Source organism: Bos mutus, chromosome X (assembly GCF_027580195.1).
Source record: "Bos mutus isolate GX-2022 chromosome X, NWIPB_WYAK_1.1, whole genome shotgun sequence".
Taxonomy (NCBI): Eukaryota; Metazoa; Chordata; class Mammalia; order Artiodactyla; family Bovidae; genus Bos; species Bos mutus.
In genome coordinates, this window is record NC_091646.1 from 7093191 (window position 1) to 7119713 (window position 26523).

The 26523-nt window shown below is 37.0% G+C and overlaps 1 protein-coding gene, 1 non-coding gene and 1 pseudogene across 6 annotated transcripts in view; 2 read left to right on the forward strand and 1 right to left on the reverse strand.

The window, feature by feature from the left end:
• Positions 1–2660: 2660 nt before the first annotated feature.
• LOC138986557 (small nucleolar RNA SNORA43) lies at positions 2661–2794 on the forward strand. The gene has a single exon (XR_011463370.1). It is a non-coding gene; the product is annotated as a small nucleolar RNA SNORA43 (small nucleolar RNA).
• Positions 2795–2804: 10 nt separating this feature from the next.
• Positions 2805–26523, reverse strand: part of XIAP (X-linked inhibitor of apoptosis) — a 37002-nt gene continuing 13283 nt past the window's right edge. For 4 of the 5 annotated variants that reach the window (XM_070366223.1, XM_070366224.1, XM_070366226.1 and 1 more), the window contains 6 exons: positions 18683–19591; positions 17143–17242; positions 15937–16015; positions 15228–15270; positions 12105–12305; positions 2805–4845 (listed from right to left, as the gene is read on the reverse strand). In XM_070366223.1, coding sequence (XP_070222324.1) covers positions 4652–4845; positions 12105–12305; positions 15228–15270; positions 15937–16015; positions 17143–17242; positions 18683–19559 — 1494 coding nt within the window. In that variant the 5' untranslated portion in view covers positions 19560–19591 and the 3' untranslated portion in view covers positions 2805–4651. The remainder of the gene's footprint in view (positions 4846–12104; positions 12306–15227; positions 15271–15936; positions 16016–17142; positions 17243–18682; positions 19592–26523) is intronic. The other variant, XM_070366225.1, reaches the window with a different exon arrangement.
• LOC102277449 (partitioning defective 6 homolog beta pseudogene) lies at positions 22594–24027 on the forward strand (annotated as a pseudogene).

Consider the following 26523-nt stretch of genomic DNA (forward strand, 5'->3'; position numbering starts at 1 on the left):
AATATCACATGACTTGATATATACCTTAATGTCTGGTGCAATAATGGCATAGGATATATTTGGGAAGTTGCATTTTAGTATTAATATTTTTAAGAGAGCTATTTTATTTTTTTCTGAGGAAGTGAAACAAATACAAAGTAATAAGATATCATTTTAAAGAATAGTGCTTTATTGGATAAGTTTTTATTCACAGAAAAATAAGCTTTAATCTATGATAACTGCCAGATTATACAGTAGAAAGCAATTTTCTTAGTTTTCCATACTGATGGAAAAGTTTCTACTAAATGAAAACAGCCATAAAATTATATTTACAAATATAGTACTCTATCTCACACATTTCACGTGATTATTTACAACACTATTACAATGACATAAGAATCAGTCATTCTGTCAGGTTAGATATAAAGTATAAAGGTAATGCAAAATCTTCTAACAAAAATTACATTAAAGCAATTATTACATCAAATAAAAATGCAAATTTGTTGCTAAGTATAGACAGAATGACAAAATATACTTACATAGTAATTTTAAATGATACACAATTAATGCTACACAAGAAGAATGTAGTAAATGAAAAAAAATCTATATGCATTTCTGCAAACTTTAGACTTCAAATAAGAATCTTACCCCCGAAACATTAATGCAATATTGTACAATTTGAAGCCATATGTATTTAAGATTGTCCTACTGTATTAAAGTGTCATTTAATATGTAGTGAATGTTATGGTATAGAATAAAGAATAGTTGAAAAAATAAACATTTGAGACCTCCCTGGAGAGGTAGCTTGAAGTTTTTCACCATCAAACTATGTCCCAGCCTGGGCTATCACTGATTAGTTATATAGCTTTGAACACATCATTTCACCATTGAGCCTCAGATGGTTCATCTTAAAACAAGGGGAATGAATTAGATACTCTCTAAGGTCACTTCTAGCTCTGACATCCTATGATTCTGTTGTGCTGCAAGTGAAATTCACATTGTGCTAAGTTTATAAGTCAAACTGAAACTGACTATAAAAGTGGGACTAAGCCAATTGTTTCTATTAGAAAAACTCAACTAACTTTGGTAAGAATATTGTTTCAAGTTTTTAAAAAAGGAATTTAAATATTTTTAAGGATTTGACCTACTTGTGTACTGCAATTTGCATCTTAACTATGACAAACAAAAAAGATGAATTAAGAGTCAGTGAAAGAGTTATTATCTAAGTTTTAGCCCTAATTTCCAGAGTCAAGGCAAATCCATGGAAGGTAAAAAAGTGTTAGGAAGGGAATTAACATTTATAACAAGTATTTTACACATACGGTCTCCTCAACTCTTATAATTTTTTAAGACAGGTACTATTTGCATTTCACAGATGAAGAAATGGTTACCTCTTTTCTTCTTTTCTAAGCCAGATGTGGCTAAAAACCGTATCTGTCAAATATTCAGTCCCATTTTCTTCTTTCTCTAATAGAAACGATATACAACCTATCCTATTTCTCCAACCCCTCCACCCCTTTTCCCCCATATTCAACCAACTGGGTAATCAGGAAATAAAACAATCATTTCAGTCTAAAGGGTTCAATATGTGGAACTAATGCTGTGGTGGTAGTCTCCATTCAGAGTTCAAAATACCAATTTTATCCACTAAAATGAAAACCAGGAAGAAAACTACCAACATTTAAGTGATAAAACAACAAAGGATTGTAATACACAAGGGCAAATCACATCACATACATTCACTACCCCCATTCTACTCCATCTTAGCCCCTAACCCAAGGGAAAATAAACAAAAATCTAGCAGGAAAGGTAATACAAAGCCATTACTTAACAAACTGGAATTTACTTTATAAACACTAAACTCATTTCTCAAAAATTAAGACAAGGCTTTTGATTAGCACACCAGATTATTATGAATAAAGACAATTATTTATTACAAAACAACTTGACTCTTCACATGACTAAAATGTAGTAAAACAGGCGGTGCCTTTGAAATCTTAGAGTGAACTTTATACAGAAAAGGAAGTCTACATGGAGATACTGAGAACTATTTTGGGAAGGGGGAGGCAGAGATTTGGATCTGGCTATATTTTTGACCTTGCAAGTGATCATTCTTTGCACAAATAGATGGGAAGGATCCAGTGCTTTTTATAGTGCAAACACAGGCAAACATTGGTAAGTCTTTAAAAATTTGATTAGAAGTTGGAGCATTGAGTGATTTAAGAACCTGAAGCAACAGCATTTCTAAACAATTCTTAAAATAAACTTGTTAGCCACATCAGCTTCATGCATTAAATCTCACAACTGATGGGGAGTAAAAAGGTCTTGCTTAAATCTAAACATACAAATTTTAAAAGAGTTTTAAAGAACTGAGGCTCCCAGAACTGGAAAACCTTATGTTAAAACAATTCAGTCCTTGGACAACAACTAGATTGAACCAACTACCTGACTTGGAGCTGACGTGTCCTGGAAAACACATTTTTAAACCTTTAACACTTTTCTCCCCTTGTAATTTAAGTTTAAATTTAAAGCTTAGATTATACATATAAAATTTAACTTTTAATGAATATATAACTAAATCTAAATGGAAGAAAGTGCAAAAGTAAAGAACTGAGGATTTACATAGTACAACAAAAACAGGGTGGTCATTATTTGACTTTAAAGATTCTTACTGCCCTGCAGATGCCGGACTTGCCCGCACCACGGGTGTGGCTGCCCTGCTGCGCCCGTGCCGTTGGGGCAGAGAGGAAGCGGCTATTTCTACGCTCAGTGCTCAGAACCGTGGGCACTAAGAATGGTTTGTAGCCAGACATCAGTGGAAAAATAAAATAAAAAAATTTTTTTAATTAAAAAAATAAAGATTCTCATTTAAATTTGCAATGCTTTAAATGAATATCAAAGTAGTAATTAACAGAGGTTAAGAGAACATAACAATACTCTTTCTCTTAGAAAATACAACAAAAATATAACTTCTGACAGTTTTACTCTCAACCTTTTCTCTACAGTAAAATGCCTCACTCACCTCTACAACAGGTTGTTGTGAGGATCTTTGCCTGGGTGTTCTATGAAGCATTTTTAGACTTTTATCTTTTTAACCTATATTGATTCTTACTCAAGCTTTATTTTCTCTTTAATATTCAAAAAACTATTCTTCTTTTCTTGTCAGTATTTTATAATTTCCAAGAAGTTTTTAAGGATCTTGGGAGAACATTCCAGAAGTATCTGCTATTATTACTAGACAAGAAAACAAAAAACTTAGGTGAAGACTTGACATTTTATCCTATATACATCTTAAGCATCCTAACGGTAAAAATTCACATGAAACTTTAAGATACAAGATATGAGAATCTCAACATGGAAAGCTGTTACTATAACTACGAGCAGTGTACAAACATGCTTCTACTTTTACCTACATAAGCTGACAGATGTTTAAAATACTGGGTTAACAAAGATCTTTTAGTAAAGTGACTTAGGCAGGCTTAAACTAGCAAGGATTAAAGATGAATCCTTACTAATTAATTGGAAGATCTGAGACATATTTTATATTTCATTTTACAAAATCAGGAATATTTATTTTTAAACAAGAGAAGACATGGTCTACCTGTCAGAAAACTACCACTCAGAAATATTTTTTATCCACGAAGCAGGAAAAACATATAAACATTTAAATTTCACATTGGCACCAAAAAGGTTAACTGCCCTGCCTTCTTGGATTAGGAAAACTAAAGCTGAGCAATAAGTAGTTTTGCAGGCGTTTGAACATGCCTAAGCCTTTAAATCAGCAAAATACTTTCTAAAAATTTTGATTACAAAAGTAATAATACTTATAAAAAATTCAAACAGAACAAAATGAAAAAAGTAGAAAGTGAAAGGCCCTTATAAAGCCCCTCTGGGACCCATCCCCCCACCCCCTTTCAAGAGAAACCACATTTAACAGTTTGGTGCCTATCTTTCCAATCTTCTGTTCTATATGTATATAAAATACACACACCTTCACTTGGCTCATTCTACACATAGTGTTTTGCCATTTGATTTTACACTTAATATACCTCTCATGTCTTTTTATGTCAGTACATGTAGGCTAAAAGGTAGTCAATCATTAAATACCCTTTTAACAATGGCAAAATCATTAAAAAAAAATCATCCACCCAAGTACATGTGTATAATTTAAAAGAAAATGGACAAAATCCTAAAACACAAACATCTAAAAATCATTTCCATCTTTCCATCAGTGTGAAACAGTTCATTCCTTTTTCACACAAAACAAATTATGTGATTGGGAAGATTAACTCTAATCTCCATTCATACAGAATGCTCTATTTGTTAAGCCTATCCAAAATGAATGAAAAATTCAACTGATTAATTCACTTACATTTAGAAAACTAAGTCAGTGTACTATAAAACACACATTGTGATCAGTTACAATATGATGCTTCTTAGTCTAGGGTTTCAATTAAATAACAGTGGGAGAAAAACAGAACAGCTAATACAGTTAACATCCTGAAAAATCCAGAAATTCAAATTTTAGACTGCCAACTATAACATTGCAGTTTACACTTTCTTCCTACTTGGCAGCAAATGCTAATGGAATTCAATGCTGATTTCTTCAAGTTGGTTCACATCACACATTCAATCAGGGTAATAAGAACATAAGACGCCTACTGTAGTTAGATTACGACATGAAAATTTTTTGCCTCAAAGTAATGGCTGTGTAGCACATGGGACACTTGTCAACTGCTTCAGCACACTGTTTACAAGTGACCAGATGTCCACAAGGAATAAAGACGACAGCAATATTTCTATCCATACAGATTTTGCAAAGCTTCTCCTCTTGTAGGAGCCTTAGCTGCTCTTCAGTACTAATGTCTGTACAAAGAGAAAAAAACGTGTTAATTTTAGACTTTCTGAGTTGGTTAAATTCACTGAAACAGTGTGAACCCCTACTATGTGCCGGACGCTGATCAAGTGTCAGGAGATGGGATAACTCACACATGGCATCTACTCTTAAGCAGTTCACAGCCTAGTGGGAGAGAAGGACGTGAGCTGAGGCTACAGAAGCAAGCACAAAGTACAAAGTGATAAGTTCTGTAATAAAGTTACAAAGTGCTCTGGGACAAGGTAACAGAACAAGTTTTTTTGTTCAGGTTAGGTGGGGAAAGTTCCACCGGTTGGTGGCTGTTGGGTGGGGAAGTGGGGAGGTGGAAGAGTGACATTTAAAAACAGAAATCTGCTAAGCAGAGAAGCAAGGGTTAGGTAAAAGTAGCAGCATATCGAAAGGGCACGGCTTATTCCAGAAATTAAGAGATGGAAGTGGAGGGCCACTTATGAAGTGGGACAAGTAGGATTTAGTGATTGGATGTGAAGGATGAGGAAGAAAGAGGAAATAAAGTTGATTTCAAGATTTCTAGCATGGCTGACAAGGGGATGGTAGTGCCAATAGGAAATAAAAATGGAGGTACAGGTTTGGGATTTTTAAGATATTTCTGAGGTGTTTGCAGGGCATCCATATAAAAATGTCCAGTAGGCGATCGGAGCGTTAAGTCTTAAGGTCAGAAGAAATCAGGGCTAAAGATAGAAACCTGGGCGTCATCAATATACAGGTGGCACTGAAGTTCTTGTTTAATTCAGCCTTTGTCAAGCTTAGTTTTGAGAAATGTTAACAAATGCGGCACAAAAATATGTTTAACAATCGTATATAACTATGACAACAACATCAGCAATCAGATCAGATCAGATCAGTCGCTCAGTCGTGTCCAACACTTTGCGACCCCATGAATCACAGCACGCCAGGCCTCCCTGTCCATCACTAACACCCGGAGTTCACTGAGACTCATGTCCATCGAGTCAGTGATGCCATTCAGCCATGTCATCCTCTGTCGTCCCCTTCTCCTCTTGCCCCCAATCCCTCCCAGCATCAGAGTCTTTTCCAATGAGTCAACTCTTCGCATGAGGTGGCCAAAGTACTGGAGTTTCAGCTTTAGCATCTTCCTTCCAAAGAAATCCCAGGGCTGATCTCCTTCAGAATGGACTGGTTGGATCTCCCTGCAGTCCAAGGGACTCTCAAGAGTCTTCTCCAACACCACAGTTCAAAAGCATCAATTCTTCAGCACTCAGCCTTCTTCACAGTCCAACTCTCACATCCATACATGACTACTGGAAAAACCATAGCCTTGACTAGACGAACCATTGTTGGCAAAGTAATGTCTCTGCTTTTGAATATGCTATCTAGGTTGGTCATAACTTTCCTTCCAAGGAGTAAGCGTCTTTTAATTTCATGGCTGCAATCACCATCTGTAGTGATTTTGGAGCCCAGAAAAATAAAGTCTGACACTATTTCCACTGTTTCCCATCTATTTCCCATGAAGTGATGGGACCAGATGCCATGATCTTCGTTTTCTGAATGTTGAGCTTTAAGCCAACTTTTTCACTCTCCTCTTTCACTTTCATCAAGAGGCTCTTCAGATCCTCTTCACTTTCTACCATAAGGGTGGTGTCATCTGCATATCTGAGGTTATTGATATTTCTCCCGGCAATCTTGATTCCAGCTTGTGTTTCTTCCAGTCCAGTGTTTCTCATGGTGTACTCTGCATCTAAGTTAAATAAGCAGGGTGATGATATACAGCCTTGACGTACTCCTTTTCCTATTTGGAACCAGTCTGTTGTTCCATGTCCAGTTCTAACTGTTGCTTCCTGACCTGCATACAAATTTCTCAAGAGGCAGATCAGGTGGTCTGGTATTTCCATCTCTTTCAGAATTTTCTACAGTTTATTGTGATCCACACAGTCAAAGGCTTTGGCATAGTCAATAAAGCAAAAATAGATGCTTTTCTGGAACTCTCTTGCTGTTTCCATGATCCATCGGATGTTGGCAATTTGATCTCTGGTTCCTCTGCCTTTTCTAAAACCAGCTTGAACATCTGGAAGTTCATGGTTCACATATTGCTAAAGCCTGGCTTGGAGAATTTTGAGCATTACTTTACTAGCGTGTGAGATGAGTGCAATTGTGCGGTAGTTTGAGCATTCTTTGGCATTGCCTTTATTTGGGACTGGAATGAAAACTGACCTTTTCCAGTCCTGTGGCCACTGCTGAGTTTTCCAAATTTGCTGGCATATTGAGTGCAGCACTTTCACAGCATCATCTTTCAGGATTTGGAATAGCTCAACTGGAATTCTGTCACCTCCACTAGCTTTGTTCATAGTGATGCTCTCTAAGGCCCACTTGACTTCACATTCCAGGATGTCTGGCTCTAGGTCAGTGATCACACCATCGTGATTATCTGGGTCAGCAATAGCAGCAGTTAAAAGTAATATAGCACTTCTACTTTGTGCTAGGCACGATTCCAAATGCATTACATATTTTAACAATCTTTGTGATCACTGTATAGCAGTGGTTTCCAAATTTAGCTTCACATGAGAATCACTAGGGGTATTTAAAAAAAAAAAAAACAACCAATAGATTCCTTGGCCCCATTCACTCAATCTAATATTTCTGGGGTTGAGCACACTGGCATTTCTGAACCATGACTATCAAGTTGAGGGCAGTAATAATAAAGCATATATGCCCTCTTAGAAATTCAAAATGCATTCCCTATTTAACTACAGAGCTCCTTTTTCACGACATCTCTTAACATTCTGGGGAACACTATTTTGAAAACAAGTTTGGGAAACAGTGGTTTAATTTTATTCAACAAATGCTTATGGAACACTTAGCTAGGTTCTAGGCATTAGAGATAGATTAACAAATATATAGATCCTGGGCTCCTAGTCATTCATAGACAAGTCAGGAACACAAGCAGGCAGGAAATTATAATACAGTGTAATGATTAAAGTAATGACAATGTGTTATGAAGAACATAGGAAGGCTGTGTATCCATGTATACACAGAGGGAAGGCCTTCCAGAAAATATTATACCTAAATTGGGTCCTAAAGGATAAGTAGGAGTAAACTAGAAGAGGGAGAAGGCCTTAGACCTTGGGGGACAAGAGCAGTGGGAGAAGAGGGCTCTGGGAAGAGAATGTGAAGGGGAAATAGCGTGAGATTATAGCATGAGGCTATAGAAGGTTAGCAGGAGCCTGATCATGAAGGATTTGGTAACCCATGTGAAGGAGTTTCGACTTGACACCAAGGGCCCCAGAGCCAGTGAAAGGTTTTAACCTGGAAAAAGATACCAGAATTGCTTCAGTAAGGTTTTCTTGGCTAGTCATGGAGAAAAGGATTATTTGATCCTTTTTTTTCTTAAAAGGCAACCTCCTGGGCATAATTCAAAACTCAAATATGGAACATAGAGATAAGAAAGATAAACTGTCTGTCCTCAAGAAGCCTAACAGATAGGAAGGGACAGAAAAAGTTTCAAAACAACGTTACAAATGCTTTAACAGAGAGAGTAGAGAAGAGAAAGCTGCAAAGTGTGCTATGGGTCTTTGGGGAAACTTCAAAGAGTGACCTTTGAGCTGAGCCTTGAAGGACAAGTTCACGAAGTGGGTTTAGGGAATTGGGGGTGCAGTGGGGAATGAGATGAGGTATACAAACAGGAAAAAGGCATTCGGGGCATAGCAAACAACAAAAGTAAAGGGATGGCATTATAAACTGATTTATATTATATGGATGCATCTGACCAAAAAAGAATAGTGTATATTCCTGCCATCACCAAGACTGTGGCAGCCAGCGAAAGCCAGCCTGCCAGAGGAATATGGAAAAGCAGAGTGACTTGGTTAAGAGAAAACACTGAGATTACAAGCTTTCTGCTGTGGGCCACAAGCAGAAGGACTCGGAGATCATGCAGCAGAAGCTGAAAAAGGCAAATGAAAAGAAGGAACCCAAGTAACTTTGTGGCTTTTTGTCCAATCTTCTCCTGCTTTGCCTGTGTGCCTGGAGCCTGTCCCGCTACACTTCCTCCTGTCATGCTCACAGCTCCCAGTACCCAGGCATTCCTTTTGCCTGGGGTCCACAGCAGGTCTCTTTTGGGGTTCCCTCCTCTCAGGTAGTCTCTCTTCCCCAGGCCAGTCCTGGGGGGTGAGGGGACTACCCCTTCAAAGTGTTTTTTTAGAAGTACCTTTGTAATCCCCCAAAAAATCATGAAGAGGAAAACAATTAATTTACATGTTACTTTTGCATGTGATGCTACAATGAATAAAAAAAGGAAACTGGATCAGATACCTACAGTAGTCAAATTTACAGAGACAGAATGGTGGCTGCCAGGGGAACGGGAAAATGGAAGCTGTTTAATAGATAAAGAGTTTCAGTTTTGTAGATGAAAAGAGCTCTGGAGATTGACTGCACAACAATGTGAATGTACTTAAAACTACTGAACTATACACTTAAAAATGGCTCAGAGGGTAAATTTTATGTGTATTTACTTTTTTTTTTTGGCCACACCACATGACTTGTGGAATCTTACCTCCGGGACCAGGGACTGAATCTGGGTCCTTGGTACTAAGTGTCAAGTCCTAACCATAGGACCACTGGAGAATTCCCAATTAAAAAAAAAAAAACAAACACTGGACCAGAAGTCAGGAAACCGGAATTTCACTCCCAAATATCTGCGTGATCTTGAGTAACAGTTCATCAGCACCTCAGTTTTCTCTGAAGTAATGAAAATTATTATAGGATCTTTAAGGTTCTTTTGGTTCTGACTGTTTACAGTTCCATATTACAGTGCATATACTTACTTGAGATGGTGATGCTCTGGGCATTTTTTTCCAGACTGAGTTTTTTACTTCACTCTAGCCTAAAGAGTAACCACTGGGTTCTACATCCTTTCCTGAGCCACCTTTCCCCTTCTACTTGCCACAATGCCCTCTTCTAGGTTGGGAGGTACCTGGCACATAGCAATAAAGGCAATAGCTAGATAATTTTTCATGGTATCTGCTAATATTTTTACCGCATTATTATAAACCACTTCTAGAATAAACTGATGTTATTCATGTTCCAATCAGAGCAGATCTATGTGGAAAGACAGACTGATAAGAAATGTGCACGGGTTATTTGATTTTTACATTACTTTCTATCATATATATACAAGGATTAAAATAAGTATCTTACCACACACATGAAGTAAAGGGCTTTATATCATACAATGTCATTTTTAAAAAGAAAGGGAAAAAGATACTAATTTGGTACTATCTTTAGAAGACTGGGGTATTCTCTGTTACAGAGACAATGGTATAAAAGCTAGTATTGAATCTAGGATTTCTTAGTGAGTAACAATAACATTATATTTTCTCTAATAAATTTTATTTGCTTTTACTTCAATTAGGCCCACCCTCTATTTTGTACAGAATTAAAAGATTCTTAGAGCTGGTGTTTCCTCATCAGCTTTGGGAGGAGAAATAGACAGCAGCCCCCTCATGAAAAGCTTGCCTGTATCAATTACCTGCCTCTCAATTTTGTGAGACTAAGGAGACATCAACTGATGAATTCTAACGTGTGCCCTTGAGAACTGGCATTAACTTAGGCCCTTTTTCCCACACGACCCCGACTTGTAATCTCGGTAATGATGAGAACCTCCCACAAACTCCTGTTGAATAGAGACATCCCCCAGTGCACTCTGTCCTTTGTTCTCTTCCTACTGCAACCCACTAAATCTTTCTGCTGTAAACACCTTCAGGTATAAAAACTAACACCTTACTGTCAAACTTAATTAAGTTTGAGTTGTGGTGAAGATGCAGGGAAAAATGACATAGTCACTTGTATCACAAAGCAAATGATTTGTTTCACCATCACCAAGACAAGAGGAGCTATTATAGGTTTTAAATAAATGTATCTTTAAGGAAAAAAGTAGTCTGCTTTCTGCTGAATCTTCTACACCAACTAGAGTAATATAAAACTCATCAATGTTATACTGCTTTAAGACATTTGATTATCTGAATAATGTTTCAAAAGCATCTGAAATAACTTAAAGATCAAAAGGCTCTTGAATGTAAAAAACAAAATAAGTTAACTTTTAAGTTCATTAGTACTTAGAGAATTCTCATCTTTTGGTAGAGGTGGTCAAAAGCTTAGAGAATGATTATATACTTCTCTTCTACATTATTCAATACACTTTGTATATGAATCACAGTATTAAAATGCATTTAATTCAAGCTCTATTTAGCAATATGACCCTTTTACATATTTATATCATGTGGAAAGTTGCAAAATACTCTAAATCCAAGCAGTTTCAACTGAAAAACTTAGAGTCTACACACAATGATAAAAGTTAGCCTTTGTTGTTCTTTACCTAAAATAGAGTATAAACTTACAGTTTTTAAAATTAATAGATCAGTAGATCTTACTTGGATCCTGATCAGAACACATCAACTGTAAAAACATTTTAAGATGATGAGGAAAATTAAAATCAACTGAATTTCAGATGATATTATAGAATTACTGTTAATTCTGTTAAGTGTGACAATAGTATATTATGGGCTAAATGTCTTTCTCTCCAAAACTCATGTTGAAGCCCTCACACCCTATGTGATGGTGCTTAGAGGTGGGGCCTTCAAAAGGTGATTTGGTTTACATGGGGTCATGATGATGGGACTCCATGATGGGATCAATGTTCTTATAAGAGGACTAGAAAGCAGAATGCTATCTCTCTTGGCCAAGAGAGGACATAGAGAAGGCAGCCATCTCCCAGCCTGGAAGAGAGACTTCACCAGGAACCAAATCTGCCTGAACCTTGGACTTCCCAGCCTCCGGAAGTATGAAAAACAAATGTCTGCTGTCTAAGCCACCCAGTCTACGGTACTATTATAACAGTCTGAATAGATTAACACACAGTATTAAGGTCATGTTAAAAAAAAAGTCCCTACATAGTTATTGAAGTATTTATAGGCAAGTGGTATACAGGATGTCTGGGATTTACTCTGAAAAACTACAGCAAAAATCAAAGTTGGGGGAAGAAAGGGAGATTGAAAAAGTGTTGACAATTATTGAAGCTGGCTGATGGATATCTGAGGGTTCATTGTACTGTTCTCTCCACTTTTGAGTATGTTTGACATCTTTCATAATAAAAAGTTTAAAAAAACATTTATCCGAAGGGAAGTACGAGAGGAGGAAAATGCATGGGCCACATAGTCATATAAGATACTATCCATAATGAAATACTAGGTGTATCTTGCTTTTAAAACACAGGCATGCATACCTTTCTGTAATGAAGTCTGACTTGATTCATCTTGTGTATTATCTTTCTGAGCATTCACTAGATCTGCAACCAGAACCTCAAGTGATTTATAGTTGCTCCCAGATGTCTGAATTTTCCCCTCCATTGTTTTCTTAATGTCCTTGAAACTGAATCCCATTCGTATAGCTTCTTGTACCATAGGATTTTGGAATATTGTATCATCTGAAATGAAAATTGGTGAGGAAAAAAATCACAGACTTTAATTATTTTCATTAACACAACCCAATAGCAGAGTATCATTAAAAAGAAAAATTTAAGCAACAAGCAAAAAATCAAAACCAAACCAGCAAACCAAAGCTGCTTTGGGAAGAGGATTTAGAAATATTTAGGCACTGAAGAATCACTTCCAGAATCTTAAAATAGTTGAAAGTACAATGAGTATGTATTTGTACTATTAGGAATTGAGATTAGGTGCTTTAAAGACTATAACAAATAGTACAAGATAAGGTAAAACAGGTACAAAAAGGGTTAAGTGCTTCAAAAATTCTGAAACTGTGGACATCTTTACCAAATCACCACAATTATTTTGAAAAAGTCATGGGAAATAGAAGTTCCAGTCTGTGACCTTCAATGTATCAGTTTCCTATCTCTCAGACTTAGTTTCTGCAGTTGAGTGGGGTGGACTAGATAAGGCAAGAAACCTAATAGAAACTCACTTTAATGACACTTGAGGTAGGACTACAGATTGTGGTAGTGGTAGTGGTGGTGGTGTTTAGTCGCTAAGTCGTGTCTACTTTTTGTGACTCCATGGGCTGCAGCCTGCCAGGCTCTTCTGTCTATGGAATTTCTCAGGCAAGAATACTGGAGTGGGTTGCCATGCCCTTCTCCAGGGGACCTTCCTGACCCAGGGATCCAACCTGCGAGATCTCCTGCATTGGCAGGTGGATTCTTTACCAATTGAGCCACCTGGGAAGAGCTTACTAGAGCTCTCAGCCTTCCAATTTCTAGGTGTAAATCAAAGGAACTACTTCTAGTTCCAGGAGGAGACAGTCTCTCTGCTTTGACTTCATGCCTTTGTTCACTCTCCTCTGGGCAAAGCTCTTATTCTTTTGTTAGCCTGACGAATACTAATCTTACCAGATTGTGTAGTGATGTGCTAAAAGAGACTTCTATCCTCGACTCATCACTTACACTCTTGGGTATTTTTTTTCCCCTTTTTTCTTTTCCAAGCTGTGCAGCTTGAGGGATCTTAGTTTCCTGACCAGGGATTGAACATGCCCCCCCTCCCTCCCCCATCCCGCACAGTGAAAGTTCCAAGTCCTAACCACTAGGCCTCCAGGAATTCCCCACTCTTCAGTATTAAAGATGAGTACATATACCCGCCAAAGACATACACAAGAATATTCATAGCAGTGTTATTTATAACAGCCCCAAACTGGAAACAACTCAAGTGTCCATTATCAGGTGAATGGATAAGTAAATTGTGGTATATTCAAATGCTAAATAGCAAGGAAGAAGAATGAACTACTTCCACAGACAACATGGATCAATCACATAGACATGATAAGCAAAACATCAACATAATCATGAACCAGAGACAATCGAGTACATATTGTATGATTACATTTTTAAGACGTTCAAATCTAATCTATGGTAACAGAAGTTAGGATATAACTTGGGGGTAAATATTGATTGTGAAAGGGCCTGAAGGAGCTTTCCAGGGTGGTAGACATGTTCTGTATCCTGATCTGGGTGATGGTTAGATGAACCTCTCCCTCATACCATATACAAAAATTAATTCAAAATGGATCACAGACCTGAATGTAAGAGCTAAAAGCATAAAACTCTTAAGGACACTAAAAAGAAAGTGAAAAGACAACCCATGGGATGGGAGAAAATATTTGCAAATCATATACTTGACATGGGACTTATATGTATAAAGAACTAAAATATATAAAGAACTATTACAAGTCCATAATAAAAAATCAAGTAATCAACTAAAAAAAAGGCAAAGGAGATGAACATTTTTCCAAAGAAGATATACAAATGGCCCAAAAGCATATGAAAAAAATGCCCAACACCTTTAGATATCAGGGAAATGCAAATCGACTAAAAACACTAATCCTAAACCAGAGCAAGAGTCTCAGTCAAAAGCATATATATGTATATATATAGTATTCTCTTGTCTTCTAATCTTTAAGATACTAAATAGATGATGCTTTAAGTATAGGGAGGGCTTCCCTGGTGGCTCAGTGGTAAATAACATGCCTGCCAATGCAGGAGATGTGGATTTGATCCCTGGGTCAGGAAGATCCCCTGAAGGAAATGGCAACCCACTCCAGTATTCTTGCCTGGAGAATCCCATGGACAGAGGAGCCTGGTGGGCTACAGTCCATGGGATCGCAAAACAGTCAGACACAACTTAGTGATTAACAACAACAACATGAGTATAGGGAATGGGGAATCACCAGACATATTTTAAACTAAACTTTATTATATTTAAAACATGATGACTAGGTTGAGAATGAGATCTGTAGTGTGATGTAGGATTCTGAAGACCACTAATGCTTTGTAATGTAACTGTGGGCTGGTCACTTAACCTCTCTGAAAAGTTGGATAATAATATCATTCTTGTTTAACATCTTTCTTTGTACACTTTTAGTTTGTAAAGATGTCTATGATGAGTAAATAATCTTTGTGATTAAAAAAATATCTCTACCTTTCTAAAGGGAATAGGATATAAACAAACCAAACCACACCCCTTTATGAACTAGCTGGGGAAGGCAAAAAGAGGCATCCAATAATAGCACATCAATAGGACATTGGATTCATGATCTTGGCTAACTAAAGAAACTCTGTTGACAAAAATTCACTTAACTCTTTTTTGGGGGATTTTAACAGAAATGAAAATGTACAGCTTACAGCTGTTCCTCTCGAACTTGGAAAATCTGTTCAACCTCTGAACGAATGTTCCCAATACATAAATATCCAACTTAAATGTATAGGCACTTCATTAATTCTTAAGTTTATAGCAATCTTATCTCAAAGAAAAATACCTTGAAAGAATCGGCTTACCTTTCTACCTTATAAATAACAGCTGTAATATTGGCAATGAAATTAAAATATTTTAAAAAGTATATTTACCAATTATTTCAGTTAACAATGGTGCTCTTTCAACAGTTCTCCCCTAAAATACAAATAAGAATTGTAAGTTAGAATTCTTTTTGGTAGAAGGCAATTACCTCAATTTGAAAAATTATGTTTATCGTGAATTTATAAATTAGCTTTATTCCAATTCAATATATGAATATTCACAAGAGGCATAGCCTGATGAAGCTCGAAGTTAAAAGATTCCAATCCACTCACTTTACAGACAAGAAGCTGAGGCTCAGGGAGATTAAACAGTTCATGGCAGGGCCATAATGGCAACTCTTGTGTCTCATTCTAGTCCAGGGCTCTTTCCACAAAGTACTGATGCCTTAGCCACCCTAGGCCACACTATCAATTTAGGTATGTTTTTGAGATTTTAAATACTGTCTGTGAAAAGTTAAAACTATCAGTACAAAACACATTATACAAGTCTAATTTCAGAAGGCTGAGGGATTTAAGTGTTTTAGTTCTTCAAGTCCATTTTTGCTTACAGTGATACTTAAATTGGTTCATCCTGATCTCCTTTTCACAAATTTGCTTCAGCTTAAGAAAAACAAGCACTCTTCAAGATCTCCCATTTAGGCTCATCATACATTATTAATTTAAAATACTATACTGTGAATTTTACACCAAGAAATGTGTAATACATAATATTTGAAATACATAATATTTGAAAATGTGTATTCTACAATATGTGACTTACCAGAGACTCCTCAATTGAATGGGTTAAATGAATATTGTTTACATATTCTTCTCCCTTCTCTTCTAACAGATATTTACAGCTAAACAAATAAAAGAAGGTTAAACTTTAGTAGCTCATCAATTAGTAAAGTATAAGTAAAGATAGAATCATCTTAATTCTATTAACTTGCTTTTTGATATTTCTAGAGAGCCACCAAATAAAATGTTACTCAATTGACTATCCAACTATCATTTTAATGTTAAAAAATGTTCCCTTTGTTATCTTAATATGCTAATATTAGTAGAGCAAAAATATCAACTTGAGAACGTTGCTTTTAAACAAGTTATTAAACTAGCACCTTGACATTTAAAAACAAGTCTTAAATAGTTAATCTTAACGAGTTTTATTTAGAGATTAACCAATTGTACATTTTAAAGGAATCTTTTAGGCTTTCAGCCTTTCCTTTTAAGAGTGTTTCTGTGATTCATGGGGTTGCAAAGAGTCGGACACGACTGAGCGACTGATCTGATCTGATCTGAAGGTTAAGACTTCCAAATCATTCTGAAGTTTTAAGTTGTACTATTTTGTAGGCCAAAAATTCACATCACTGTACACTACACATCTGTGTGCCTTAAAGAGGCAAGATGGTAGAAAGACACTTAGAATATGTCATCATTCTAAGATGCCACTGATTGCAAGCAGCATGATTATACTATGTATAGTATGTATACATGTATACTACTATACTATGTATCACCATTGCCAATTAAATTATGACCCACCACCAGATGTGTCCTGATTTCAGAGCTGAAAATGTGAACAACTGTATGTCTTAGAATCAGTGAGATTCAGTAATATTTGCTAGAGGGTGTGATGGGTTCTCAAGGAATCTCCTTGATAACATGGGCTCTCATGCCCATCATTAAAGAGCCTACTTCCAACAACAAAAGCATACATTCCTAATTTGGTGTTTAGAAATAGCATCATCTGAATGTCACAGGTATGATATATAAATGATGAATGTTTTGGTCACCAGAAAAGGCTTAAGTGTTTTGGTTTTTTTTTTTAATGTATATAAAGTAGGTGACCCCATTTTTATAAACATGGTGTGAATTTCAAGCCATTGGTGAAGGTAAAAATAGTTGAGGTGAAAAGTTGTTTAAGTCTTCCCGCTGCATATGTACTGGCCAACCTGCCTGTCACTGAATGAATATTTAAATATCTTACCCTGGAAACCACTTAGCATGTTGTTCCCAAGGGTCTTCACTGGGTTTCCAATCATTTAGCCCTCCTCCACAGTGAAAACACTGTACTTTATCACCTTCACCTAAGAAACACACAAGTAAAAACACATGTATTTGTGCAATTACAACCTTACCCAAAAATAGCCTTTTAAATACTATAAAATTAAGCATTTATAAACTACATGAAAAGCTCACACCTTAAAATAAGATATCTGAATTCACATCTAAGTAATAGATAAGATCATTTGAGGAGGAAACACACACTAAATTTACTGATTCAATTTGAGGTATTTTACAGGAGGCTTCCTTTGTAGCTCAGTCGGTAAAGTATCTGCCTGTAGTGCAGGAGACCAGGGTTCGATCCCTGGGTTGGGAAGATCCCCTGGAGAAGGAAATGGCAGCCCACTCCAGTATCCTTGCCCGGAAAATCTCATGGACAGAGGAGCCTGGTGGACTGTAGTCCATGGGGTTGCAAAGAGTGGGGCATGACCGAGCAACTAACACTTACTTACAGGAGACAAAAATAAAATTTCCCAATTTTTATGTGAAAACTTTGTAATTACTTTATTAAGAACATGTCATTTGGGGTCATCAATACTACACTTACTTTTTCAAACTATAGAACAATAAAGTTGAGCATAATGAAATTACAGGATAAATTTCTCTAAGGTTATAGCTATATGACAATAAACTTTCAAGACTGTCTTATGATACTGAATAAATAAAATATAGAAATAATTGATATTTTGGTTTGGGGCATTCTTCAATTTTAAAGTAAATGGGTTAGATATATAATGGTATATTTTTTCTGAATATTCCTGGAAGCCATCATACTGATGGCCTTTCCTTCTCTACTTATATGTCTGTGCTCACTCAGTCATGTCTGACTCTGTGACCCCATGAACTGTAGCCCACCAGGCTCTTCCGTCCTGGGATTTTCCAGGCATGAATACTGGGGTGGGTTGCCATTTCCTTCTCCGACTGACATGTTTACAGTAGTCCATTTGAAAGTGCTCATTTTAAGCAATAAGACATCTTTCAAATATATAGGGCAGCTTTCAAGTATATAGTCTATGTACAAAAGGCAGGTATCAATTTTAACATCAGCCAAGGTAAATTCTCTCATGTTAACTCTTCTTACAGGGTTGTTGTGAGGCACAGAGAAAATGCATGTAATACATCTACTGAGCACATATAGGTGTGCAATAAATTATAGTCAGTATTACTATCAGACCTATGCTTCTAGCAGGGATATCTATCATCTTTTGCATGTCATTCTTTCCCAAAAGACAGTTACACAAAGATACATATTACTCATAATATGGCAGTCTTTTCCACATAAATTCCTGTGGTATATTACAGATTTAACAAAAGGGTTCACAGAATACTACTAACATAAATAACCATGCCAGCTTACACCTAAATATGACCAGTATGGGGGGCAAATGGCATCTATTTACTTTTTAGGAGCCCTGAGACAGTTGGAAAGTTATTTATTAGACTAGTTTTATAATAAAGTTTACCTAAAGCATAAAATCCAGCTCTTGCAAGCTGCTCCTTGTTAACGGAGTACATCCACGTCCCAAATGTAATGATCCGTGCTTCGTAATCTGCCATGGCTGGATTTATTGGAGCATTTGTTGAATTTGGGAAATTCCTATCAGAACTCACGACAGCGGATTCACTTTGCATATTAATATTCCGGCCCAAAACAAAGAAGCAATTAGGAAAGTGTCGCCTGTGTTCTGACCACGCACGATCACAAGGTTCCCAATTTTTCAACTTCCCACCACAACAAAAGCACTGTACTTGATCATCAATACCTGTGTAGTAGAGTCCAGCACGAGCTAACTCTCTTGGGGTTAAGTGGGCATAGTCTGGCCAGTTGTGAAATGACTTTAATCTAGCTTCTTCACTACACATGACAGGGTTCCTTGGGTATACGGTGTCTGATAAATCTACAACCTGTCCAGTTCTCAAAAGATAGTGTGCATGAGTCTCAGATGGCCTTTCTAAAACAAAATGATTTCTGTTTCCCAAGTAGTTTTCAGCTTTGTACTGACCATTTTGGACACCAGAATATGTAGGCTGTGCAGCATTGTTTTCAAAATAAAAGCCATTGATAAATCTGCAATTTGGGGATACTCTCCTGTGTCTTCCAATTGCTGAGTCTCCATATTGCCATCTATCTACTGCTGCATGACAACTAAAGCACCGCACAGTGTCTCCTTCCCCAGTATACAGAAAACCAGCTCGTGCTAGCGTTGATGCTGAAACAGGACTACTACTTGGAAAATTAGCAAAAGTTTTTAATCTATTAAACTCTTCTACAAATTCTTCATCCTTATCGATGTCTGCAGGTACACAAGTTTTAGATCCTTCAAAACTGTTAAAAGTCATCTTCTCTTGAAAATAGGACTTGTCCACCTTTTCTAAAAAGAGAACATTACATTAGGAAATCTAAAATGTGAAACACAGGCAATATATTTTTGATATTAGGAGCTAACAAATTATCCACTAATGACTTAAAAGTTATCACACAATCTCTAAGAAACATTCTAAATACTAGAATTCTATGAATATATTATCACATGATTCAGGTCATAAGGTAAAAACCAGCATTTCTGTTTTCTCTTTTAAAGGAAAGTAATATTTAAACAAGTAGATCAGAACTATTCATTCTATAGTGCTTATTTTATATAAACATGAAACTATGTGATGCAGAATGTTATAATTACTAACCATGTAAAATCATTAATTAGGAAAAACATGAAAGAATAACATATGCAGATTCTTAAGTCTATGCATAATTGTTATAATGGATCACTGTATATTCAAGGCATCAAAATTCAGTTTTTACAATTAAAAAAATGCTAAGAATGTTAATGAACTAATTTTTAATAATTCTCTACTGCTTTGCAAAAGATAAGTTTTATTCACAACGTTGGTTCCAATGTGTTCTTTAAGAGCATCAAGTGTTTATGATTTTCAGGTAAAACACAGTCCACTTGTTGGAACTGGATCATTTCAAATGTATGTAACAGTGCCCTCTAGAGGGTGGTTCACGAAAAATACTAAGCACATGTAGACCTTAATTACAGTTACTTTTGCTATCAATTGCCCACAGACAAGGAACAATCTGTTCAAATGGAAAAGAAATACAATTGCAGCCTCATTAGAGATGCCAAATTACAGCTCTGTAATATTTAACCAAGATAAATGCTAAAAGGAACTGGTTGGGTTATGAGAAGAGTGGCCAAGAGAATTTATCCTCTAAACCTGAACTCTTTTAAAAGTGAAAGATGATGTTACTAGTAATTACATTGAGACAAGAGGTACAAATTAAGAGTTGCCCCAGGCAAACCTGGTTCTTCAGAATCTCACTTTATTCATGATACAGTGCTCTGTATATGCCTGTCAAAGGCAAAATAAAGGAATGGTCACAATGACTGTCTTCTTGGGAAGAACTAACAGCTCTTTTGGCATTATGTTGGCACAGTATGTTTTGAACTTCATCTCTCTTGGAGTTAATGTTCAACACAAGGCTTCTGTCTTGCAGGCTGGCAGTGGACTTCAGTCCTCCTGGACTTAATTTATACTGGTACTAATTCATATAGGGCTTCCCTGGTAGCTCAGATGGTAAAGAATCTGTTTGCAATGCAGGAGACCTGGGTTTGACCCCTGGGTCTGGAAGATACTATATTAATTCATATACACCTCAAGAGCTGAGATATATATGCATACAACAATTTTTGGAAGATAGTCTCCACGACTTTTGATTGTTTCCCAGATAGCTTTAAGACTCTTAAATCAGCATAAGCTTGACGATAAAAATCAAAATTCAAAGACACCAAGGGAAGCTGACAAGCTAATGAGATAAAATTGGGATATGTGTAAAGCCTTACATTCTGACTTTAAAAATCTGTTGTACACCTAAAGGAAGATGGAATCCTCATTTGGAAAGAAGTCATGTGAAGGCAAATCTCCAGATTAAAATCTTGGGATTTTAGTTAATTACAAATTCATCAAGAGCCAACATCACATGGCAGCTAAAAAACTCGAAACAACTTCAGTCTGCATTCATGTCCAGATGTGCAACATTCAGATTCAATTCAGCTACATTCTGAGTATTATTTTTAGTTCTGAACATTTTAGAAGGGATATTAACAAAGTACAATGTCCATAGAGATCAATCAAGATGATGAAAGTGGTATCCTATGAGGAATAGTTGGAAGAGTCAAGTATTTATCTCAAAGGGAAAAGAAAATTGTAGGGAGAGCAGTGGAGAGGACAGAATAACTACCTTGAGAGATCTAAAAGGCTGTCATGTAGAAAAGGGATCCAAATTCTATTTACCTTGAGGGCAGAATTAGAATTAATTAATATGTATTACAGTCAGTACATTTTAACCCAGTACAGGGATGGATGAATAGTTACAACAATCAATATCAGTATAAAATGGATTGGGTTGCCTTGTAGATTTTGAGTTCCTCTCATCACTGGAAGGGACTTTGGCATGGACCAGGAGACAGGATTAAGCATTTCTAAGTCTATAATTATCCTGAAGAATTAATGCTGAATATAATCTCAGACATATGAAAGTTATCTTCTCTGAGGTAGTAAGTTTTGTTTCTCAGGTCAGTCAAAACAGACAGAAATGTAAAACCAATGATCTATTTTCATTTCATAATGGTGAGTATTTTGTGTGGTTCAAGTAGTCATCCTATTTCAGATACTATTAGATAAAGCTCCATCATTCAACACCAGCAGGAGAATTTCTATTTGAAGCTTTCAAGTGGAGACCTTATCTTCCCAGGGGTTATTTCCATGCTAATAGTTTAGATTTCTCTTGTTTGAAAAGCAGGTATTTATTCAGAGCCACTCAACTGAACACTGCATATACATTATCAGAGTGGGGGCTTTTGTAGAAGAGAAAACCACTACCAGAAAGGTTAAGAGTTAAAAGAGAGAAAAACTGATTGACAAAAGACAGAAAACTTGAGATTGGAAAAAAGTGCCAAAAGAAAGTGAAAGGAGACGATTTTAAGAAACTGAATTTAAGTGAAATGAAGGTGGGAAAGATATTTAGAAAATAAGTATATGTGGAGCAGAGGGATTGTGAATAGAGAGGAAGTGAGGTATGAATGAGAAGGTTTTGGATGTGAAAAGGGCTGAGTGCAATAAAGTACGCTGAGATAACTTAAGGCTTCTTTGTGAAAGCAAAATCTGACTTTGAACTGGGTAAGCAGAAAGTAAGAAGGCACTCTTACTTTCTCTCTTACACAGAGAGAAAGATGTCCAAGAAAGCTCTGACATAAAGGGGCTAGGCAGTCAGGAACCTTGAAGGAACAGTGGTTAAGAAAAATGGCACTCTGAAAGCCAACACTGGCATAAAAAGAATCAGCAAGCAGTGGTCTATGTTTATACAAGGGGTATGGAAGATTTCAACATGGTGAGATGTGTTTAAAATATACATACACCTACACAAAATACACATATACCTGTACATACATAAAATATACATACACCCGTACATATACATGTGTGCATACCTATGTATACAAATATAAACATGCATATTATATGTATACATATTTATACACACATACATATATATATTTAGCCTAGTCAACTGGGTAAAAATAGCCATAGGCATGCGCCAAAGAGAGGAGACTGACTGCTACTCTAGCAATAACGTGGGACTATGGGGAGTTGGCGGGGAGAGAAAAACAGAAAACCTACCTACCTGGTATCTGCACACAATACAAGAGTTTCTATTTCCTTCACGTTTTTATTATTAAAGTTGTCAAATATACAGAACAAAGGTTATTCTACATGGGTAAAGGATATAAAGTAGGATGTATATCAGACTGCAGCTATGCAAAAATATATACTCACAAACAAGACCTGGAGGTAATTTTTAATATATGGGTAAAATATTTTAAGGTGATCTTTTTCTCCAAAATGTGTGATAATATTTTTGCCTAACTTCTCTCTGGTTGGCACCACAGGCCTGGTTGTGGGGGATGTAGCCGAGAGCAAAGAGGTAGATGGGTTGTTGCCCCCTCATCCCCCTCCCCCGGGGGGGGGAGTGCTCAGCACCCACTAAAGCAGAGGGAGGGAGGACGGAGTTGTGCCTCCAGCCACCACAGAGACAGGCGGCCCCAGCCGCCCTGTGGAGCCCAGCATCGAGACCCAAGCCTTCTATGCAGGTGCCTCTGGTAAGTGGCAGACTCTTGGGCTGCAGCTCCTGCACTCAGCCTGACTGCAGCTGCCCAGGAAGCCTGGAGAGGAGCAGGTTGGCACCAAATTTTGTCAGTTTTCAACACAAAGAGCAAAACTTGGACATTTAATGGAGTTTCATGGATTACTGCAACATATTCTTAAGATACCTAATGATGACATTTTACTAGCCTATATGAGGGAGACTTACCATCTATATATAAAGATGATAATTATCACAAAGCGATTTCAACAACCAACCTGCTGCTTAGGATTTTTACACAGAAAAACAGAAAGAAGCAAACAGTGCCTTTGGTACTGACATGCTAATGAAGAAGGAAAATGTTTTAACGGATGGTCCGTTAACCAAAGAAAAAAGCCAGATCTAGTCATTGGTATGCACCAAGACTTAAGATGTATCTTCCATTACAAATGTGGATATTCCCCCAGAAACACATCATAGGACTAGTTCATCTTTACAAACACAACACTGACCACTCCCTGGGGCTCTATAGCTGGGATGGTTTGAACCTAAAGGAGACATTACATGGCTTAGAGTGGGTCCCATGGATCGTTACACCCTGGCTTGTTCCAGGAGGTCTGGCTCAGCACAGGACTATCAGCTGCTAACGACATTTTAGGTTAGTGGTAGAGAAGTTTCAGGGAAGGGCTTTATTTTTTTTACATTTTATTGCAGTATAGTTGATTTACAATGTCATGTTAGTTTCAGATGTACAGCACAATGATTCAATTTTGTTTTTCTTTTTGGCTGTGTGGTACACGGGTCCTTAGTTCCCTGACCAGGGATCGAACCAGTTCCCCCTGCAGTGGCAGCATGGAGTGCTAACCACTGGACTGCAAGGGAATTCCCCAGAGTTTTGATCAAATAACAGGATGACTGCCAACAGTCACAACTTCACCATAATAGCAAGACAAGTAAACAGGAGAACAATGTTAGGAACAGTAGGACTGCCAATCTACTGGTAATAGCTTTCTTGGCTATCCACAGCAGATTGAACCAAAACACTGAGCCAAAGGATAAAGACATTATTACTGAAGACAGTGGTGTACCATGCTAGAGTCCTAAAGCTGTTCTTATTATTGAAAGCCTGGAAATGGTTAACCCATATAGAACAAACTCAGTTTTGAGTTTGGACAGAATGGTTTTATTCCTTCTAATTAAATGAGTTTAGCACTCCTAGAAAGTGGTGTGAACAGAATTTGAAACACATGTTCCAGATCAAAAACTCGTAAGATGGAACATCATGAAACCATCTTTTGAATGCTGAATGTTTTCTGAGTGAGGATGTCTGAGGACTTGTAAATTTGGCTAATTTAAGAACATTTAGACCTCTGAGCCAATGACCTGGAAAAGGCATGAGAACAATAATGTTGTAGGTTTAAAATTTCTTAAAGTAAATAGAACGAGAAAGTAGATTAGTGGTTGCTTACAGCTGGGTGAGGAGGAGAATCAGAAATATGCAAATGGTTACTGGGTTTCTTTGTGGAGTAACTAAAATATTCTAAATTAATTTTTTGGGGGGTTCCAAAATCACTGCAGTTGGTGACTGCAGCCATGAAATTAAGACGCTTGCTCCTTGGAAGAAAAGTTATGACCCATCTAGACAGCATATTAAAAAGCAGGGACATTACTTTGCTAACAAAGGTCCATCTCGTCAAAGCTATGGTTTTTCCAGTAGTCATGTATGGATGTGAAAGTTGGACTGTAAAGAAAGCTGAGTGCCGAAGAATTGATGCTTCTGAACTGTGGTGTTGGAGAAGACTTTTGAGTCTCTTGGACTGCAAGGAGATCCAACCAGTCAATACTAAGGAAATCAGTCTTGAATATTCATTGGAAGGACTGATGCTGAAGCTCCAATACTTTGGCCACCTGATGCGAAGAACTGACTCATTGGAAACGACCCTGATGCTGGGAAAGATTGAAGGCAGAAGAAGGGGACAACAGAGGATGAGATGGTTGGATGGCATCACCGACTCAATGGACATGAGTTTAAGTAAGCTCCGGGAGTTGTTGATGGACAGGGAGGCCTGGTGTGCTCCAGTCCATGGGGTTGCACTGAGCAACTGAACTGACTGACTGAACTGAGACTGTAATGGTGGTTGTACAACTCTGATCATTAAAATCACTGAACTGTACACTTCAAAATTAGTATTATAGTATGTGAATTGTATCTCAATAAAGCTGTTTAAATGTTAATTAGTTTGGTAACTGTTAGTACAAACTTTGGTGGATCAGAGGTGATTTTAAGTCTAAAACAAAGGGAGCTCTGCTAATCAAATTATGTGCTTTTGATATGGAAAACTAGATGCTACAGTACATTTTTAGAACTATGTAAGAGGATTATTTCTGTTTGAAAGAGTTAAATATTTAACCTATTACAAAGATTCCAGTTAGTTTTTCCTTTAACTACATTGTTTAAATTCTAATGTGAAGTCTGATTCTCTTTAGATATTTTTGGTACTCTGAGGACCTCAGTTCTTGTGTACCCAGTATTTGGGGGGGAGGAGGCGTGGCCATTCCCCAGGCTTGGGTAATCATAGTTCCCTGACCAGGGATTGAATCTGGGCCCTGGGCAGTGAGAGCGCAGAGTCCTAACCACGGCACCACTGCGGAATTCCCCCAGTATTTTTCTTTCTTAATGTTGTTCTTGTGCTAATGTTATTATATTTTTAATTAGAGGATAATTGCTTTACAATATTGTGTGTTTGCTGTTAATTGTTACAAATCATTTTCTGAAATGCAGTTTTTCTAACTTCTAAGAAATCAAACCAATTGGCTATTCTTAGGAGCTTCTTTCTACATTATGAAGCACTGAAGCTATGTTCCTGAATTATGAAATTCTGTGAGTTTTTCACATTGATGTTTGTCTATCCTATAGATTATATAATCAGCTAATTTTATTGACTCTCGTAATACAGGAGATGCTCTCCTTTAATTTTTATCCTCATTCCCAATCTCACTGGAAAGCATTCTTTTGTTTTGGGTGTGTGCTACTATATATATGTTGGTAGGCTTCTGAACTTTTTTAAGGTACAGACGGTTCCCACTTACAATGGTTTGACGTGATTCTTCCACTTTATAATGGTGTGAAAGTGATACACATTCAGATCTTTTCCTGTG